General features: G+C 34.4%; 1 protein-coding gene across 3 annotated transcripts in view; it reads left to right on the forward strand.

Moving 5' to 3' along the window:
* Positions 1–21901, forward strand: part of ZBTB20 (zinc finger and BTB domain containing 20) — a 501160-nt gene that overhangs the window by 457236 nt on the left and 22023 nt on the right. For 2 of the 3 annotated variants that reach the window (XM_032219991.1, XM_032219992.1), the window contains one exon: positions 13542–13640. The exons of the other annotated variant lie outside the window; for it this stretch is intronic. In XM_032219991.1, the coding sequence (XP_032075882.1) occupies positions 13579–13640 (62 nt within the window). In that variant the 5' untranslated portion in view covers positions 13542–13578. The remainder of the gene's footprint in view (positions 1–13541; positions 13641–21901) is intronic. 3 annotated transcript variants of the gene reach the window in all.

Below are 21901 nucleotides of genomic sequence, written 5' to 3' on the forward strand. Positions count from 1 at the left end.
CTCAGAGGGTAAAACTCTTCATTTCCTTGCATATATTCATCAATTACACCCCAGAAAATCTTTATTCAGCTCTATTGTATGCTTCTGTTTTTTCTTATTTTTAAAGACTGAAATCACAAATAGATACTGTACATCTATTTTGTTGTTTGTTACCATTTATTGTTTAATTAATTGTCTTTCATATTGATCTCTTAGATTCCAGTCTCATATATGACAATATTGTCCCCAGAGTTGACCTCTATTACACTCATGATTTTGATTGAATAAGATTTTTGGATAATGTTTTGGCAAGTTAGATAAACAATTGAAATGTGTTTGAATATTAGTAGCTTGAGTTGGTAGTTACAAGGTTGGGTTGAGCTCCAAACTTGGCAATTTAGTTGCAAACATTTTATCACCATTTGACGAGACATCGTCAGTGCGTTTTGAATTGTGCTTGTCTGTCAGCACACAGGTCTTTAAATACCTTTTTATGAGATGCAGATGTTGTATGTTCGTATATTTCTGAGTCATGGTTTGATTTCTGACAGTTTGATTTAAGCAATATCAGCCAGCCAATCAAACATTTTGAAATGAGGCCATGACTCAGAATTCTCTTAAAAGTAAGAATAGTATAAGTGCAACCATTTTATCCCAAGCATACCTACATTATTTCTCGCAAAATATGACCTCCCATTTGGAGACAACCTTGCATGACAATATACTGTCGTCCAAATCTCAGTGCCTTGATACTGATACCACACCTACTTGTATCCCATTGTATTTCATTATTTGGTTTTAATCTGATCTTATGTATTAAGAGTCAGACAAGTAAACATGATTGGATACTTTTTAAAATACTTTCTTAAAGACGTTAGTATTAACTCCATTAGTCCTCTTCTGTTTCAGTCTATGGATCATACATAACCCCAAACTAAATTATTCATAACAATTACAACTATAATGTTTCTGTCAGCTCCAGCCAGCTCCGAGGCCTTAAGAATTAAGAATTCTTTTGCAAGATATACAAGCCATATTGTTTTAACTGTCTTTTATATTTGATGTCTGACAAATGTTATAATTGAAACTGAACTATTTGAAATCAATTTCCACTTGCTCCCAGGAATGTGTTCCAGTATTGAAGAATCCTGTCTGGGTCGGTCACCAGGACCAGAGGTTTAGTCTTCTGAACTTTTGAACTCAAGCTGGAGCCCATTCTCAGAGAGAGAGAGAAAGAGAGAACTTCTCTCTCACCAGAATATATCCTTCAGGCTATTCTGTGTGTAGTATTCGGTGAGAGAGAAGTTCCCTGGAGATGGGCTCCGGCACAAGTCCAAAAGTTCAGAAGACTATTCCTCTGGTCCCAGGGACTGATCCAGATTGGATTCGGCAATACCGAATCAGATACCTGGGAGCAAGTGGGAACTAATTTCAAATAGTTCAGTTTCAATTATAACATTATCCTGGGACACATAAATTTTCCTTCATTCATGATCCAGTATTATTAGACATATTTTATATCATGTTCTTTTAAGTTAAGGATCTGGTAATAGAAATTGTGGTAACATAATATTATCATCTAGAATAAAACATTTATGCATATTTATCTGGGTAACTTTGCAGTATGTCATTTCAAGTAAACAAAGCATAGTACAGGAAGTTGTGTACTTATTTTGATGACTTATGCAACTCTCAAGTAGAATATGTTCTTGACACCATATGGTAAAGCACTGTTAGTTACAAGTTCCAATTTCCTGATGCTCCTATTTTTCCTGTATGTTTGAGGACAGTTCAATTATGTTTTGCAATTTTTCCATCCAATTTCTTTGACTATATAGCTATCTGTTTGCAGAAATCACAACCAAAGTTAAGAAATAGAAAAGTCTAAGTTAAGGTTTAATTAAAGACTTTTCTGTGTATACTCTAATGAGATTGAAATACATCCGATCATGTAACTATCTTTTATAGTTAATTAAAGAGCTACAACCAAGGAAGCTGTAGAATTCTGTAGAATTTGTTCAGATTTGAGCATATGTGTTTAGAGCATGATAGAGATTGTAGGAGATGACCAGGCTGAGCCCAAGGGAGGGATCAAGGGCATCATCAGTTTGGAGTCCCTTCATGCTCACAAGAGATCTAAATCCAAATCACCTTTAATTCCATTGATTTTTATCTACTGCCAATTTGCTGTGTATGTTAGTAGTTCAGATTCTTGTAGAGAGCTAGCATGGATTAAATTTGTATTCATTTGAACAACCTGGTTCCTGATTTCTTGTGCCTCATATTTTTTAATAGTGTGAGGATACACTTTTCTAATATACCCATTTTATGAGGCTATCTTAAAATAACTAATAGAGTACTGTACTATGTGGCAATAATCCTTCAGAGGTATGGAAAAGAATGTGCTTGTTATTTATAATTCTTATAAATTATTAAATCTGTACTACTGTATAGGAAAAAAATTTGAACAGTCATATTTCTCACATATTCACATATTCTGTATATTAAGAGTCCAATGTACATTTACGCATGCCTATTGAAAGGAAAATCTAGAACATGTGTGTGTGTGTGTTTATATAATGTTAGCTTAGACTATAATTATAAATACATTTAACTTCTATCTGTATTTGTATTTCAGTAATATAAGCATATTTCCATAAATATGATTATTTTGTTTTTCCCAACCACACCTACCAAAGTAACAACCCACTCTCAGATAAGAAGCAAACAATACCCCATTCAATAAACTACTAATTCAGACACACAAGCTAATAGCAAACAACAGCCCAGTCAAAGAACTTCCAACATTCCATCTAAGATCAGTGGTCCTCAACCTGTGGGTCGGGACCCCTTTGGGAGTCGAACGGCCCTTTTACAGGGGTTGCCTAATGCCATCGAAAAACATATATTTTCAAAAAAATACAGAAAACATAAAACAATTTTATGGTTGGGGGTCACCACAATATGAGGAACTGTATTAAAGGGTTGCGGCATTAGGAAGGTTGAGACCCACTGATCTAAGACTGACAGGACTATATAGAAAATGAGAGCAAACCCCATTCTCTATCAGCACTGATGATATTATCTAGTTTGGTAATGAAATGTCTGCAAAAAAATAACCAAGAGTGCACCCAGAAAACCCCACAGTTTTCAAAGCCATTAAACATTGTAATGGAAATTGCCCAATCTAATATTTCTGTTTTAAAGTTTGAGTACTCTATTACATTTTATGCCATAATTAACAAGAAATTTGGGATAGCATTAACTTTTAAATAGGAAAATTGCAGAAATATCCTTTAAATACGTTCATCTTAGAATATTTTCTATTACATGTAAAAAAATAACAACTACCAGGCAGGCAGAAACATTTTGCAACTGGAAATATCTTGGTATTAGTAGATATTCAGTTACCAGTGGATAACTGAATATAAACGAAACTCAGTTTTTTACAAAGACTTATTCAAACTACTTGTAACAGTAACCAATTCCAAATAAAATAAAAGTTAGAAGAGATCAGTTTGGCTGAAAACAGCCATTCTGCTGATACATTTCCTGTATAACATTCTTGTGATTGAGACTGGTGTTTATTTCTAATTCTAGGTTTTATTTGCTAGCATGAGACATCTATAACTGACTTTCTGTTGAAGAAATTGTGTCTGCAGAAGTTAGCTTCCCAGACCTTCTTTTGTTGCACAGAAGGAAGTAGCAATAAACAGAATTAGCACTATTTTCTTAATTTGTGTTGATGCTTAAGAATGAAACCAAAAGTAATAGCAGTTCTTCCATTCTTTCCCTTTAGTCCAATCCTGTCTGCCTATTTTGACAGATCAGACCAAGAAAGCAACTCCACAGGAAAGTTAAAACTAGTGCTTTTGAGACTGAATATAGTAGTCAAATTTTGAAATTTTGATTGCATGGTGCTGCTTCTACTATTCATATAGTTCAGAGAATTAGGAAGATGTCTGTCCAAACAATTTTCAAATATTATCTCCACTCAAGAATGTTAAAATGTTTTAGCCCTTGCCATCCTGGCAACAGAGGCATATCACGGTAATGATTCAAGGTAATCTTCCATTTGCCCAGGTTCGCCTGGTGCACCAGTTGCGCCCCTACCTGAACCGGGAGGCTCTCACAACAGTCACTCGTGCCCTTGTGACCTCTAGGCTGGAGTACTGCAATGTGCTCTACATGGGGCTGCCCTTGAGGAGTATTCGGCGACTTCAGCTAGTCCAGAATGCAGCCGCGCGAGCGATTGTGGGTGCACCTCGCTTCACCCACGTAACACCTATCTTCCGCGAGCTGCGCTGGCTACCTGTCAATCTCCGGATACGCTTCAAGGTGCTACTTGCCACCCATAAAGCCCTTCATGGTAGTGGATCTGGATACTTGAGAGACCGCCTACTGCCGATCACCTCCGCACGACCCATTAGATCTCATCGTTTAGGCCTCCTCCGAGTTCCATCCGCTGGCCAATGCCGACTGGCCACCACGCGGAGGAGAGCCTTCTCGGTGGTAGCCCTGACCCAATGGAACGATCTCCCCGTGGAGCTTCGTACCCTCACCACCCTCCAGACCTTCCGCACAGCCCTTAGAATCTGGCTATCCCGTCAGGCCTGGGGCTAAAGATTGTAACCCGCCCGAATGGTATGAATGTTGCGTTTTAATCATGTACTGTCTTATATGTAAAAGTCTGTTTTCCCCCCCTTCCTTTTGATTGTGAGCCGCCCTGAGTCCCCCCAGGGAAAAGGGCGGCATACAAATAAACAATCTAATCTAATCTAATCTTATGCTTTAGGGGTCTCAGTAGATTATGTCTGAGAAAAAGAGATCCTTAGTTGAAAATGTCTCTTCCTCTATCCTATAAGCTAAAGATACATTTAATATACTTATTTCTAATAAGGCTGTTTGACATTACTTACTAAAGTATTTATGCCCAATTAAAATAATATAGAAGTAAATTATTCCACATAGTTCCTAATACTGCCTTATAGTAAAAGTGAAATTTATTGCAATATGATTATATCCTAAGTAAATAAACAAATAAATAAAAACACAGTGAATATTTCTTTTTCAAATCTAAAATATTCAGGGAATAAAATTGACAACAAATGATAATTTAGTGCATATACAAGATTTTATAGAACTGACTAATAATTATATTAATAATTTGACTCAGCCTTTGGAAAAAGCCTCTGTGCGTCAAAAAGAACTAAAAGAAATGCTGATAATTAAATCCCAAATTAAGCACATGCTCAAGATGATAGGTATGTATAGTCATCAGGCCCAGAATTATAATAATAAAAGGTTAGTTACATTTCTTTGAGGAAGATAACATCTATATTGAAGGGGGGAAAGTGATAACTTTGTTATTCCACAAGTAGATACGTTTCAGGTAGGATGTCAGACACTCCTTTTAACCAAGAGCAGTGAATTTAATCTAATCTGGGTGCTGGGCCCAGACTTCTGTTCATCTGTTTAGAAGGAAAACGAGAGCTTTGTCTCTTTTGCACACAGTGGTTGTCCATCTTTTTTTTTTCCTGAACAAGGAAGATGCAAGGTGACAGAATGGGCACAAGCTGCATTTTGTGCATGTGGGAATTGGTTTCCACACAAGGCAGTAAAAAAAAACAACACATGATAACAGATTTAATGGTTACAAAGGCAAAAGAGAGTCTGGCCATCCAAAAGAGGGGGCAAATAATTTTACAAAGGGCTGGAAGGAAGAAAAACTGTAAAAGAGTTTTTAACATTATTTATGTTTAAAGAGAGAAAGTTTGTTGTTAAATCCCAGAAGTTGCTGAAATTATTTGACCACGAATCCCTGCTATAATCAATAAATTTTACTTACCTGTAATTCCTGGATTGCTTATGAGCTTGTCTAAATGTTTCGCTTCTCCCCATAGGATAAACCCGACAGTGCAGCTCATATTTGTTCACTACATTTTCTCCCAACACAGGAAGGTACACAATAGCAACAAATCACAGCTCTTGAAGCATTTAACCCCTTATTTAGCTCTTGTCTTTACTTGGCAGAAGATTCAGACACAATTCAGCTAGATTAGAATCCACTTTAGATCCTGCAACAGGTGCATTTACAAACAAACACACAGAGATAGATATATTAGTCTAGTCTTATGCTGATTTAGTTTTCGCCAGAGGCTCTACATCACTTTTAACAATTCATACAGAAAGGAGTAATACCTTCCCAAAATTTGAAAATGAATGACATAACAAATGGAAGGGCAGTTAGGACCAAATCTCAAGACCAAAATATCATTATCTAGAGAACCCAGCAGTGACTATCCAGAGAATGAAAGGGATTGGAACAGAAAATAGGAAGCCAAGTAATAGCATTTTAGATAAAACAAGTTTATAATGATAAAGATAATTTGATGTGTGTGCAAAATACTATATCTATTCTTTTTTTAAAAAAAGCTAAATTGAGATAGTCTCAAGTTCTGCCATTAGTGTTAACATGCAGGTAAGGGTAGAAGTGGGCCAAAACAAAACAAAAAAAGATCTTTTGGCCCTAAAATGAATTTGGTCGAGAGATTAACCCAAAGAAATTTTGGTTTAGGTAAAATATTAGTAAAGTATTATCAGCAAATAGGCTAGCCATTCTCTTCCAGTGTTGTTTTTGTTGTTGTTTTGTGCTTCTTGAAAATAATGTCCTCATCTCAGACTTGACATCTCTGCAATTTTGAACAGATTTGGAAAAATCACCAATATTTTGACAGAGTTTCTTGGCAATGGAATGCTCTTAAAACTCATTTGTCATAACTAGCCAAAGCAATGGAATGGATGGATACATTATTGTGACACTGCCAATTTTTACTAATTTTCATAATCTTTGGTGATTTCAGGTAGTAGCAATCTTCTTTCTAGTAATAGCAGCTTTTGGTGAAGATAATTAAGAAAGTTTGTAATCCCAATCTCTTCAGTAATAAAATAGATCCATTTACGATACAGTTTAGGAGTAAACTACAATCTGCCATTTAACTAGTTAGTCAAAGGTACCATAGAATTAATCTTCTCAATTTCTTTCAAATATTTTGACCATTTTTATATTAAATAATAATTTACTTTATTATTACTCAAATTTATTTTGAGAAGGAAGAACACATTTTTCTGATTATTTCAGTGTGCCCAGATCTCAATGATCCAAATTCACCACTTAAATTAATTGTTTTTCCCTCTAATATAATGATATATGCATCTTACACTATTGGCTTTTGGTTATAGACTTTGATCCTGCTTCACTACTTTATCTGTGGATTCATAATCCCAGCATTGTCCTGCTTGAAATATCTTTGAATTTATCTTCCTTGCTCCATAGATTGCTCCTCTAATTCTCTATACTAGAATTAGAGCCGAATGTTCATGTAGCAATTAAAAATGTACAACTAAAATTAAACTGAAATATACAAATAAAATTAATACTGTCAGTTCTTCCTTCTCTATATATCACATAAAAAAATTTTAATTGCTCTTTCCCTAGTTTTTTACATCCATTTCAAAAACATCTAATTGGAAATTTCCCATTGTTTGTCATTTTAACAATTCAAATGTTTGCGTAAAATGCTCAAAGTTCTACTTAATTCATTATCTTTTAGTGTACTTAATTTTTGGTTAATTCAGATGTGTCTAAAATATTATTGGGTCCATGATACTAAAATTGAAATGTATTCACTTTTAATATGTAGATCATAGCTTTGTGGAAGTTTTGTGATTCATAATTTTTTAAAATTATGGTAATAAACTAATCATCAAAACTGACAATAACTGTTGATAATATATTATATTAAATATATTAATATACCTTATTTTTATGTTGGAATATCTCAGACTAATTTACGTTTATAGTTCATAGCTGTTAAATATATTATAATAATATATCAAAATAATATAAAACAATAGTAAATAAAAATCTATTTCTGTTTCCTGCAATGTAAACTCAAAATTCTTCAATTGGACATCACAAAATGCACACATCAGAATTAAATATATTACATAATACAAAACTTTAAAAAAGGAAAAGTATAATCCAGACAACCAGAATATTTCCAGGTGCAGATTGTGAAACAGCAAGTCATGAATTATTGATGTAAAATATACTAGTTAATGTTGAAAAGATAAACATTATGTTCCAGTAAGGTTGACTTGGAGGACATACATCTAAATGTAAAATTCATATAAGGAACAAACTGTTCAGGTTGCTTAATTTGTGTGAAAGAAAACATGAAGAATTATATGAAGAGAGTTGAGACACGTTGAATTAAGGAATGTATAAATTACAAGGGATCTTGGAGACCATCTAGTCCAATCTGTTGTGCGCTTCAGGAATTAGCATTACAGCTTGCTCAAATGATAATTATGTAGTGTCTATTTGAAATCTGCATCAAAGAGTTCACCACACTAGCCCTGTTTCATTGTTTACATTTTTCACGATGGCCAACTAAATCTTCTGTAACAACTCTTATTTGTTAAATCAGATTATGCCAGCCAAAAACTTACTGATTTAGTCAACAAAAGTCTTTGGTTAGTAGACAAGAGTGCAATGTTCACCTGCATCAGTATAGTTATAGTATCATAAACATTGATAATATTGTGGTATGCTGAATTGGCTAAACTACACCTTTGTCAGTTTGGTTGGCAAAATACAAAAAGGTAACTAAACAAATGGAAAGAGTCAGAGAAGAGCAACAAGGGTGATAAGAAATTTAGGGGCTAAATTCTACAAGGATCAGTTAAAGGAATGAACTATATTTACCCTTAGCCCACATGATACTGTAGGTGCCTTCCAATAATACTTGAAGGAATTCAGACAGAGAGTATGAGTTTATTCTCAATAGGAGCCAAGGGTAAAGCAAAAACTAATGGACAAAAGCTTTATAGAGAAATATTCAAACTTGTAAATAATAGCAATAGTATTTAGACATATACCGCTTTATAGTTCTTTAAAGTCCTCTCTAAGCAGTTTACAGAGTCAGCATATTTCACCCAACAAATAAGCAAGAATTTTCATTCTGTGACATGTATTAAGCAGTGGAAAAACTCCTATTCCAGACGTTTAGGTACACTATCACTTGAGGTTTTCAGGCAAAGATTGGACAGTAATTCCTGCCTGAACGGGGAAGTGGACTAGAAGATCTCTAAGATTCTATGATTCCATATCAAATAAGAGAGGTTAAAAATTGGCAGTTTACCAAATTATTGGACTAATACCTCATAGAGGAAAAGTTTTGTTTATGGATCTTACAAATAGCATGCAAAAGATTAACAGAAAAAATTCCCAAAAGACCGAAGGACATGAAATCAAATAACTAGCATAAGATAGATAATGGACAGAGCAAGAGAATATAAGGAGGATGTTCCTTTATCATTTATGTATTTTATTTATTTATTATTTAGCAGCAATGTTTTGTTTTTTTAGATCATGCCAGTATATAAAATGCATTAGGACTAAATAGTGTGTAAGAATGCTTAATTATTTCCCTGTAGAACCTTTGTGATGAAGAATTGAGAAACATGGTTATTCAGGATAAGAAAGGTAATAAAACAAAGATAGAAAGCGAAAAAAACCTCTGAATTAACATTAAATATTAGGTACATAGGAAAAAAATGATAATTAGTATGTTGTGATCTTACAGTTGACAACAAAGTAGTGAAAATAGACCATAGTATTATTTTCTTGGAAATAAGAATAGATAAAGATATAAACTGTGCTGAAGAATTAAGAAGGAGATTAATCCTAGGGAGGAAGAAAATGAAAATCGTAGATAAGATTATGAAGGGTAAGGATATTTCTATGGCAACAAAAATCAGAATAGTTAACACAGTAGCTTTCCCAGTGGTAATGTAAATTTTTGAAAGCTGGACACAGAGAATGAGAAAATAAAACTCCTTTGAACTTTGAATCTGGAGATGGTTATTAGAAATACCATGAACTACAAGATCCAATCAATCAGTCCTGGGCAACAACAACAGAGAAAGGACGGACTGCTCCTTTGAGATGATGATCAGAAAGCAGAAAGTCCTTTCCTGCAGGCATGTGATTATATATTTTCACATTCCATGGTGTGTATGTGTGTTGTCTGTTTAAGGAAAGCGGAAGAGAAAAAAGATAAGGTGGACTGGTGGTATCAAAAATATTACAGAACTTCTCTTTAACGAACTACAGTTTACTAAAAAGATAAGTTGGTAAGATCCATGTATTCACCAGAATTTGATCTGACAGCATCTAACTCTGCAGAGAATTGTACCAATGAACATCCTGAAACTGCTCAGAGCATGAATAGTACTTTTAAAAATGGTACATTCTTTCTATCCTGGAGTGTTGAATTATGAGAATTCTTAGGTTGCTAATATTACAATATTTCTTCACTAGTTCCCAGAATTCACAGAAGAGAATTTTGTGGGCTAGAGTCTCAATTGACTACAGTTTTCAATTTATATTAAAAGTAGTTTTATGTTGAGGATGCAATAGAACTTAAAGAACATTAAAAGAACTAAAAGGTCGTTGGCTCTGTTCAGAATTTAGAGGATACATATAAATTGAGATTATAATTGATTTGAATTCTCAAGTGCTGGCCAAGATTAACACTATTAAAGATGCTGTTTCTGTCAAGGCTATTGAAAGTTAAAATACACAATAAAAAGTTCTACAGGTTTCTCAGCCAGATAACATAGTACTTCAAAATCAATTTTATACATAGAGAAGCAATAATTTTCTTGGAGCTTTTTGAATAAATATCTTGGGTTCTTGCCTGATCTGTAGAAATCAAACCTATGTATGTACAAACACACACACACACACACATACACACAAACACATGGGATGCGCACACATATCTGTGACAAAAGATGAGAAGATGATATTTAAGTTTAATATTGTGTTTCTAGATTTCGATAAAACAGAATGTTGAAAGACAGGAAGAAAGTATTTTTATAGACTTTTGGTAGATGCTGCTAGGAAACGTCTCCACTTTTTTCAAACCATAGCAGCATAATATCCTATTTGAATGGTTCACTTGCAGTTAATAGAGACATAATAAATATAATAATTAACAAATAATAAAGAGACAGAAGCTAGATGTTTGTATGAATAAATAGTATGATAGAAATACTGGTCTTTCTTTTACTGAATATTATACTTTTTCTGATTGGAAACATAATCTATTAACTTATGGCATAGTTCACAAAATATAGAAGAACATTTTCCCCAAATTTTAGGTAAAAGGAACTAATTTTTCACGCAACTAATTTGGAGATGGTATAGAATATCTTATGAACCTAACTTTGTTATTCTTGACCTGTTTTCTTTTTACTGTACTGATAAATTATTACTAAATATATATATGCTCTTTCAACTAATTTTGAAAATAACATCTAGAATCTGGGAGTTAAAATTGGGCGGCATGTTGCTCTTCTTGTTAGGGATAATGTTACATCTAATAGTAATTTAATTTTATTCTTTGTGAATGTGTCTCTGTAAAGCAGTATAAGTGGACAAGAAGCATTTCAAATGTGGCATCGTAAATTTGTTTAAAGAATTGTTATTTTGGCAATTTTTAGTGCCTTTTTTAATGATCTTCACCATGGAATTATCTTTTTCATAGGAGTTACCTACATTATGGTTCAACATATTATCAAACTATGAATCATGATTCCAAAAACTCAGGATGACACTAGTTTATCATCAATGAGGGCAAGCATTTTGATCCTCCCTCCCCACTTTCCTCAGTCAGTTAGACCAGATGAGGAATGATTTCAGAGGTGAAAAAAGTCACAATGAAGATAGAATAAATATTATCAGTAAACTGTAATAATACTGCAATGGGAATTAACTAAGTGCAGATTGATTACAGTTTATTTGTGCAGGACAGTGAAACAAAATAAATTTAGACACCTTCCAGCATGCAATATATACTGTGGTCTCAGGGCTAATGCACCTTATGCTTATGTGCATGGTAGGTAATATGATATGACAGACCATATCATACAAGTGGGTCTGATTAATGAGCAGCTCAGAAAAGGAGGCCAATAAGCAAAGAAGGGTCACCATCCAATTTATGGAAAGGGGAAATAGAAGTATCAAAGTATTTGTATGAGGAGTTATGCAGAAAGGCCATTAACCAGCCTTTATAAGAGTCCAAAAAATGTTTTTGCTAGCTTTATTCCTTTGCAAGCCCACCCCATGTGTAAGCCAAAGTAAACAATTGAAACTGCCTCTTCGAGGGCCTCAATGTTATATAAGAAAATGAAGGGCCTTCCTTAAGTGGAAAAAAAAACTAACACTGAAATAAACACATATGTGAACATGTGTTGTGTTTGTTTTTAAATTCCTTCCTGGAATAAAACAAATGCTTTTTAATCCTTCTTAACAAAATAGGTAGAATTTCATCAACTGTCCTTCCTTATGTGCAAGAAGATGAGTTCTTTAGTTTGTCTAATTTGGTAGACCTATGTCCTGTTCTCCTCCAAGAGCTGATGGCAGGTTAGCTTTTGCTGCCAGAAGGGAAAGAAGAAGAAAAAAAACAATGGATGTCTCACAAAATGCCTTCTATTTACATTTTTAGTTGGTGTATGTATTTTAGTGTCACTTGGAGTCCTGAACTATTGGGTTTTTTTTCTGACAGTATTGTGCATTATTATTTATTAATGCTGTAAGTGATTAGGCACTGCCATGTTAAAGACAGTTGAAACCAATTAATGATATTCATAGAAAATACACCTATCTATAGCCACTATAGTTTTATTGTACAAATGACAGCATCCCTGAGTACCAAAAAAATGATATTGTTAAGCCAAATGGCATTCTCCTACTGGAGTCTTCTTGGCCTCCTTGGTTCTTAACAGGAATTACCAATACCTGGAAATGATATCGAAAGAACATTCAAATACATTTAAAAAAATGAATACAAAGTTCCTTATATTCAATCTAAAATTTCTTCACTGAATGGATAAAATACAGAATGAATAATTATTTTCATAACAGGAATGACAATAGATCTAAAGAGACCTGATCCAGTTCACACATATAAAATAATATTCAATTGATAAATTCTGTTACTTCTTCATACACTTACAGTTCTTTGCATTATCTATTTTTTAATAAAAATATTTAAATTATTTTTTAAATTTTTATTATCTGTAGCATTTGATCACAGTGAAAATGTCTCAACTTATTATTTTGTTTATTTAAGAGGGAGCAATGAGAAGAATTCTAAGTGACAATATATAAAATTATACTTGTATTAGGAAATTTCTTTTTTGTGTTTGCAATTATTATTGAAAAACATTATTAAGTTAATATCCAGGTTTGAATTTGCTTTTTTCCCATTATGATCCCTTAATTTAGTGTTCTGTCATAGCCAAATATACCATTAGTGCATTATTGATCAGCTCATGTTGAATTACTTAGTGTGGAAGACTGATTTTGGAAGATATTATTTCTTTGGCACTTTGCTATCAAAATGATTTGAAATCCTTTGCTAACTGTTCATCTTTTCTCCAGATAATTTATGAATAATTCCCTCATATTTCATCTTGTTTCTTTTCAGTGCAGGCACAACTTTTCCCCTTTCCCTGCCTCAATGAATGTCTGCACTAAGTCCAAAGCTTGGAGTGATTTACCTGAAGAGTGATATTCATAAACCACTGTAAGTTAATTTTGTAAACTCAACATAATATTACAAAAATAAAGTCTCAGAACCTTGTAAGAATCTAGAAGCCAGCATATGTATCAAAAGTTGGGTCATTTGATCCAATCATAATTTTGGGTTTCATATAAAATATTACTGATACTTTAGTGGTGATCAAGAGTAATGTCTGAAATGAATAAGAAAGTTTTAGAAGAAAATGACAAAGAATTGAACATTTATTGTAAATCACATAAAAATCTGTCGGTGGTGCCTGATCTTTTATTTTCACAGCATTACCAAAGAACATAGAAACAAAGTTGCCATAGTTGTTTCAGTTGCATTTTATGAGATTTCTGCTGTTCAGTAAAGTTGGTTTTGGCATTTCAGGTCAGCTGAAAAGCCAATATTAAATTATGTACAAGGCAGGCTTAATGATCAATTGGTGTAATGTAAAGGCCATCAATTTAATAAACATTTGTATGATTAGGAACAACAAACGATCATTCACATAACATTGTCTAATTCTCAGAAAATATAAATTGGGTTGTCTGAGGACCTTTTCCCTCTGTGTAAGGACTTTACTAATAGTATCATTGGAGTCAATAAAGCAACATATATAACCTAAATCTGTAAAATAAAACATACAAATCTTAATGTGTTAGTATTCCAAAACATCATGAATGGAACCCATGTCTTTCTATGAATATGTTAATGCACATATTTTAGCATTTCAATAACTAGGGCAGACAATAATCGATAAAATAATTCAACTTGAAAATAACTCTAAATTTTGGAGTTCCAGATCAACAATGGCAAGCAATTTTATGCACTAAATTATTCATCCAACAATTAGCTAAGATAATTGTAAATTTGACTGACAAAATAGGTATGTATTTTCTCCAGCATTCCTTGTTTACCAACCCAGATTAAAAAGAGGCAGTTAATGTACTGTATAATTGGTAGAATATAGAAAACAATTAATCTTGTACCATCAAGTCAATGTTGACTTTTAATAAACACATATAGATAGATTTATATATGTTAGATATCTGAATGAAGGTAGTCTGGTCTTTTAAAGTAGAGCTGATGAACATACATGAAAATGAAAGTATAGGTGTAATTATGAGTAAAAAATTATGTGGAGGAAGATATGTATTTAGGTTGTTGCAGGGAGTTCATGAAACTAGGAGTTGATAATGTGGTTATGTTAGAGATGTGTTTGTTGATATTGCAAATGATGCTGTATTTCTTGGATAGTCTTTATTATGATTCTGAATACCAATATAAAACATGGAGTTCATGGGGTTGACTTGATTCCACGTCCACAAGGGTAAAATCTAGAAATGTAAGGTTTTTTGTTTTTAAAAAAAGTCCTCTCCAGGATTGTTGCTAGGACCACATTAAAGCAAGTTAAGGCTATGACTCTTCAGAATTTTGGAGCTGTAATTTGATATAAATATTGCAATGGTTATAAAAATAAAGATTTTTCACAGTCATCATTATCTCTAGGCAGGGATGATGTTTTGTTATTAGCTAAGAACCCAAAATATTTGCACTAGATCTTAAGATTGTGTGATACAATAAGGAATATGGCAGATCTGAAAATTAATGTCTGAAAGACATTAAGATGTGGGATAGAGAAAATGGAGTGAACAATTCCAGTTTATACTTAAATAGCAAATATTTGGAGAGAACTGTTTGATCTCTCCAGTACTCAATAAGCCTTTATGTTAAATTAGCTTCAGTGCATTTTCTTCACTGTCCTTCAGATAGTCTTCCATTGCTATTTATTTTCTTCAACTTTCTGACATAATTTGCAACACTCCACACTCACATATTTTCTTAAGTAGAGTTTTGAGTTCAGGCAATTCTTCCAGCTGTGTATCCAATGACTAAAGTGGCTTAGCAGTTAATTCTCTTTGCAGTATTTCCTCACTGAGCTTGGGTTTTCTTTTTCACTTTCATGATGTATTCATTTCTAACCTTATTATTGTCTTCAGTATGCTTGATGTTGCCAGCTTGAAGGTATTTATAGTGATCATCTTCATTCAAACTCTGGAAGTTATTTCCATTGGGCATCTTGATTCCTTCAGTTTTCTATTTCTATTGATGGTGAAGAGTGACTAATTTTTCAAGTCCAAACTCCATTGCAATATCTAGGCTGTACAAATGACAATGTTGAGCAGTGCTTCTATTTCAACTGATGTTTTTTTACATTCATCTTTAGATCATCTATGTAAAGAAAGTGGAATAGCTTAGCAGATTTTTTGGATGTTTGGTAGCCATGGTTAGCAGAATTTGCCCAGTCTGTTGTGTTTCCCATTGTCACATATCCACAAAGTTATGGATGCTACTGATAAAAACATTTTAAAAGCTATGCTTTACATACTTTGCCTATCTTGCTTGTGTGTAAAGATCTGTTTTGAAATTATCACGATTCTAAGTAAAAAAGGAAAACAATGAGTTGACTCACTCATTATTTTCTGCTATATTGAGATTTAGAATCAGATTATACCCAATCTTTACAAATAATTACATTATCTGGAGCATACATTGTGTGATTGTGCCCATTAGATTCTGTTCCACATCTAAAATAATACTTTGCTTTATAAGCAATACATATAGATATCCAAGAAATGGATATACTAATAGCTGATCAAGTTAGAAATAACATTCTTGAAATAAAAAAATTACCTTTCAAATATTTTATTTATTATCTAATTCACATCTCACAAGCAAGCAATTCTGGGCAGCGTACAACAAAATTAAAATAATACATAGCTAAAATGATTACCAATAACAACAAATAACTCCCTTTTTACAAACTGTAATCCCTTAATTTGGGGTAGAGTTGGATATTAAACTATAGAAACAGCTAAAAAATAATAGCTATAGCTATAAATAATAGCTGAAGGGATGTTAATCGGGTGGGATTGAAAAATGTTAGCAACCGGTTCTCTGCCTGGTTGCTGGGTGGGAGTGACCTACTCGGCCTCCTGCACCATGGTGGAGGAGGCATGGTTTTCATCTTCCCCAGACTCCAGAAGTTTTCCTCAAGCCTCTGGGAGGGCGAAAACGGCGTCCCCCAGGCTCCGTAGGCTGGAAACAGGCCTGTTTCCAGACTTCCAGAAAGCCCCTTTTTCACCCTCCTAGAGCCTCTGCATGAGCCCTGCACTTGCCTGGCATGATGAATGGGCTGTGTGGTGACTTGCAACAACCAGTTCGGTGAACAGGATGCAAAATTAACATCCTGTTCGCCTGAACCGGTGCGAACTGTCTGAATCCCACCCCTGATGTTAATAATGATGGAGCCACCTCAACAGTTTACCAATAGCAATAGCAGTTAGACTTATATACTGCTTCATAGGGCTTTCAGCCCTCTCTAAGCGGTTTACAGAGTCAGCATATCGCCCCCACAGTCTGGGTCCTCATTTTACCCACCTTGGAAGGATGGAAGGCTGAGTCAACCCTGAGCCGGTGAGATTTGAACCGCCAAACTGCAGATAACAGTCAGCTGAAGTGGCTGCAGTACAGCACTCTAACCACTGCACCACCTGGGCTCTTACCAGTTCCCTGGCTTCACCAGGCATAATCTTTGGCAGCTTAGAAGTGATGACAACATGCTCAGCTCGAGAGAAAGAAGATTCCACAGTGTAGGGGCAATAGCAGAAAAGGCCAACTCTCCTAGATTCTGCCAACCATATCTCTAGATTACGAGACCCCAGATTTTATTCTAATACTTGATCCATAAAAGTATATGCTACTTTATAGAGTGACAGGGTGAGGAAAGACTGAAAAAGTAATGCATCCATTTTTTTAAATGAAAAATTATAGTTTTCATGGGATTTTGCTACAACAGCAACTCAAAACTGAAAAGAAAAGATTGCTTTAATCATGAGTGTAGCCTTTTAGTCTAATTAAAATTAATAAATATAAGAACATTGATTTTTACAAATATTTGAGGAACATGCTTATTAATATGTAAGCTGTAGAAAGTAATTTGGAAGCTAACACTAAAATAATCTTGTTATAAAGTTCAAGCATTAACTATTTATTTATAACTAGCTAGCTAGCGTTTTATATACCTATCCAACCTAACCAAAGTGCCTGGGTCACTTAACAAACAGCAACAAACTTAAAGAACACAATATAAAATTGAATAAATACACTGGGGAAAGAGCTCTTGACCGCCTTTATATAGGGCCACAGGGCCTTTGACTGTGGTGAGTTTTCAATTATGGTGGGCTATAGATTTTGCCAGATACTTTGGCATGAATCCCTTGCTGTCCCCATAGATCTGGGTTTTTTGCATACCGTCACCTCATTGCTTACTAGCAAGACTGCTTTTTAAGAAGAGAACAGAAGTTGCTCACAAGGTAAATTTCCTTTTAGTTGCAAGAAATAATTTATAGTTTGGTAATATTTTATTGTGTGGTAGGGACACGGTGACCTAGTGGTTAAGATGCTGGGCTTCTGGACCGAAAGGCTAGCAGTTTAAGACCTAAGCACCTGCAATAGGATGAGCTCCTGTTCTTGCCCCAGCTCCTGCCAACCCAACAGTTCAAAAGTACACAAATGCAAGTAGTTAAATAGGTACAACTTCAGTGGGAAGGTAACAGCATTCCTTGGGTTGTTGTCATGCCAGCTACATGACCACAGAAGGATCTTTGCTCCCTCAGTTAGGAAATAAAATATGACCACTGACCTGACTGAACAGGGAAAAACTTCACCTTTACCTTAATTGTATGGTAAACTTTTATGGGAAAAGTTGCAGTTTTATACATATTCTTAAGTAGGTTGTATTCCATAACCAAAATTGTTACGAGAATACATTTCATAATCTTTAAGATGCCAGTGACATAAAAAGGTAGGAAATTGATATACTTTGTTTGGTACATAACCTTTATAATATTTTCTTAACACTTTAAGAAAGAAAACATTTTAGCTTCAAAAAAGTAATGAATTAGAATTCAAAAATAATTTGATTATGGCAGGTTTCAATATTGCCTAGTGATCCTGTAATCGTGGGTTTGTTAATTGTTTTTAGGTATGGTCAATCAACATATTTATTTACCCTGTAGATTCTTGCATACCATGATTTTTAAAGAAAGGAAAGAGGAAAAGAGATTCATATCTGTCAATTTGTTTCAGTTCAGTTTTCATTTACTAACTGAGCAAAAATATCATTGAATTGTGTAATTTTAATACTTAATGGCAAAGATTCTTTAAAGGTTTTTTAGTAAACCAACATAATAACTAGGAGCAAAAATCTGAAGTTCTGAAATTAATGTAATTTGACACCAGCTGGTCGCCTGCTGCCCTCTAGAGGCTATGTTTTATAAGTGTCAGCCACCATGGTTTCACAAGAACATGTGCTGTGTTTTTTCATACCATACCAAGCTTATATAATTCTTTTATATAACTGGAGACAATGTTCTTGATTAATAGCAAAGTGGCTTGCCCTTTGTTATGCTATAATGTGTTTTTCTGCCTATTTCTTCATTTCTGATTCCATGAGGGTACAGAATTGCTTTGTAAATCTTTTTTTTTCCTACGAAAAATCTTTGGGGGAGGCGGAAGAGAGGTAGGAAATTTAAAAAAAAAGATTTGTTGTTTTATTGAATATGTTATTTTTTTATAATAAAGTCCAGATTTTGTTTGTACAATTCCATCTTATTTTAATGTTAAATGCAGTACTTCATATAATGTGTATTTGCTTATGTGTACAACTCAAAGGAATGCTAAATAGCTCTAAAAGAGTTCTCTTTTCTCAAAACTATTTTTTTACTTCTCTGTACACAAGTGATCTATTTTAACTTTTGTCCACTTTTTAAGATTCTCTGTCCACTAATATATTAGTGTTTATAAAGTCAACATATTGAGGTCATTAGCTTCATTGTCCATTCTAAACAGTATAATTTTTGTGAAGCATGCAAACCATCCTAAACTTGAAATACCAGCTTGGAATATTTAGAGCTTGAACAAGACATGACTTTCCAGAAAGTTTGCCCTGATTTCTTGAAAACTATAAAATGATTTTAATATTGGCTTTGAAATGGCACAGGTCCCATTCAGAATTATATTGTTTTAAGAGTCTCGTACAATAACTCACTTTTCAGCATAGACAATAAATTAGTTTAGGATGAAACTAGATTACAGCAGAAGAGAGTTGAGATATGGAAAACAGTGGTTTAACTGCATTAAATAATGATTTAATGCAGTACCCATTAGTGATGGACCTCAGTCATTGAATAACTTGGTTTATGCAGAATATCACATTGACAGATAATTTTGGATAGCTACTCCTAATTTGAGGGCCTCATAATATACTTTCCTTTCTCTATGCCGCTGTCTGGAAATATGATGCTTTTTTTCTGAGTGCATAGATTTTTTTTTCTGTATTTTTGTGTGCTACAAAATATGTTTATCCAATATTTTAAAAATATTATTTCTGTGGGAGGGAGGGGAAGCATATAGTGTCCTTTATTCTATAAATTATATTAATCTTGTTTTGGAGTATAAGCATGTATGTGTATGTTTCATTTTAAAATGCAGCAGGCTATGATAGTTTCTGGCAAATTGTGCGTGTGGGTGTCAGATTGCTAATCGCTAATGTATAGAATCAAGAGTAGAGATCATTTAAGAGAAGCAAGCCATTATACTTCAAGTATTCCACCAGATATCTAGAAACTGGTACAGAGATGCTCATTCTCTTACTTGCTAATGTCCTACATATGCTACATATCAGTTAAAGTCATTGGCAATGCCCTATACAATTGGTAGGTATGACATCTTCAAAAGCTGCAGAAGCAGTCACGGAATGATCTGTTTAATTGCAGCAGACACTCTGGTACAAAGAGAGAGATGAGCTAAGATGATAGGAGGGGAGCTGATGGTGATGGCTACAGATATAACCACACCAAGTACTACAAACTGATCTCCATTTTTAAAAAAATGGATATGGCATTGCAAAACAGCAGCTATGATAACTCCTCATCCCATGCTTCTTATATAGAAGAAATTATTTCTAGGAGTGTTTTGAGACTTCCCAGAACAAGTCATGGAAAGGTGAGCTGGCTAAAAAACCATATATCTTGACAGTTTAAAGAAGAGCAGTAGCTACAGCTACCCTGAGGAAATTAAAGCTCTTATTGTCATGGCATGGAAAGATAGAAAGCAAGGGTAGTTAATATGCTAAGTTAGGAAAGATATCATGCAAAGAGGGCTTGCATGAGGAACTGGGCCCAAGAGCAATTTCAAGAAGATATTCTGAAAGTTCTGGAAAATACATGAACAATTGTAGTGTCTTTTGTGGATGACTGCAGAATCTCTTCATCTTCTAGCACAGACATACATCATAAATGTTCCATACGCAGCTATTATATAAGGCTTGGCAGTGGTTGGCATCAGGCACCACACTGGAGGCATCCTTAATTACAAGGCTCTATTGTTGAGATCTGAGTGTAAGGAGTAGGGTGGAAATAATTTCTGGGTGTGACTAAGGGAGAATGTGAGAAGGAATATGGTACTATAGCTCTCTAGGACAGCTGTTAACTAAGCAAGTGGGACCTAAACTCACTTCATTTGTTGTGTTTGTGGAATTGCTTTTGGTTTTGTCTCACAGGAATGGGTGGTAGCAAAACTATTACCCTCCAACTGAATTCCATACTTTTTCCAAAGAGGTTAGATATCAAGAGAATTCTTCCTTACTTTACATAACTGACCAGCTTATATAAGAAAACAAACATTAGAATATAGCCCTAGTATTCAGTGGGAGAGATGATTAGTGTTCTGGGTAATTGAAAAGGGGTTAATTGATCAAGTCTATCGATTCAAGGATGAATCTTAAATCTAGTTATATATGGGTTAACCAACTCTATTCATTTACCTCTACCATGAAAACCCCAAAACACAATGAACTGAATTGGTCAAAAAAATTAATTGCACTGTAAGAATCAAATTTGCCATTATACATGCCTCTCTAATGCCCAGTGGTTGTAGGCAGAGGTGGGGTCCCCCCAGTTTAACAACTGGTTCTCTGAGTGCGCATGTGCTTAATGTACCTGATGTGCGCTGCACGCACATGCATAATTCACACGAACATTTCTGAGGCACGGCAATCCACTGCTGCGCCTATCAGCCGGGCTAAAAAACAAGGAAATATAGGTGGGTATAGCCCAGGGGTGGGCAGGCGGGCCTACTTTAAGATTGGAGTGAACTGGTTCGCTCTCAGGCGATCTTTGGAGCTATCAGTTTGCCTGAAATGGGCCGAACCAGTA

This window comes from Thamnophis elegans, chromosome 6 (assembly GCF_009769535.1).
Source record: "Thamnophis elegans isolate rThaEle1 chromosome 6, rThaEle1.pri, whole genome shotgun sequence".
Lineage (NCBI taxonomy): Eukaryota > Metazoa > Chordata > Lepidosauria > Squamata > Colubridae > Thamnophis > Thamnophis elegans.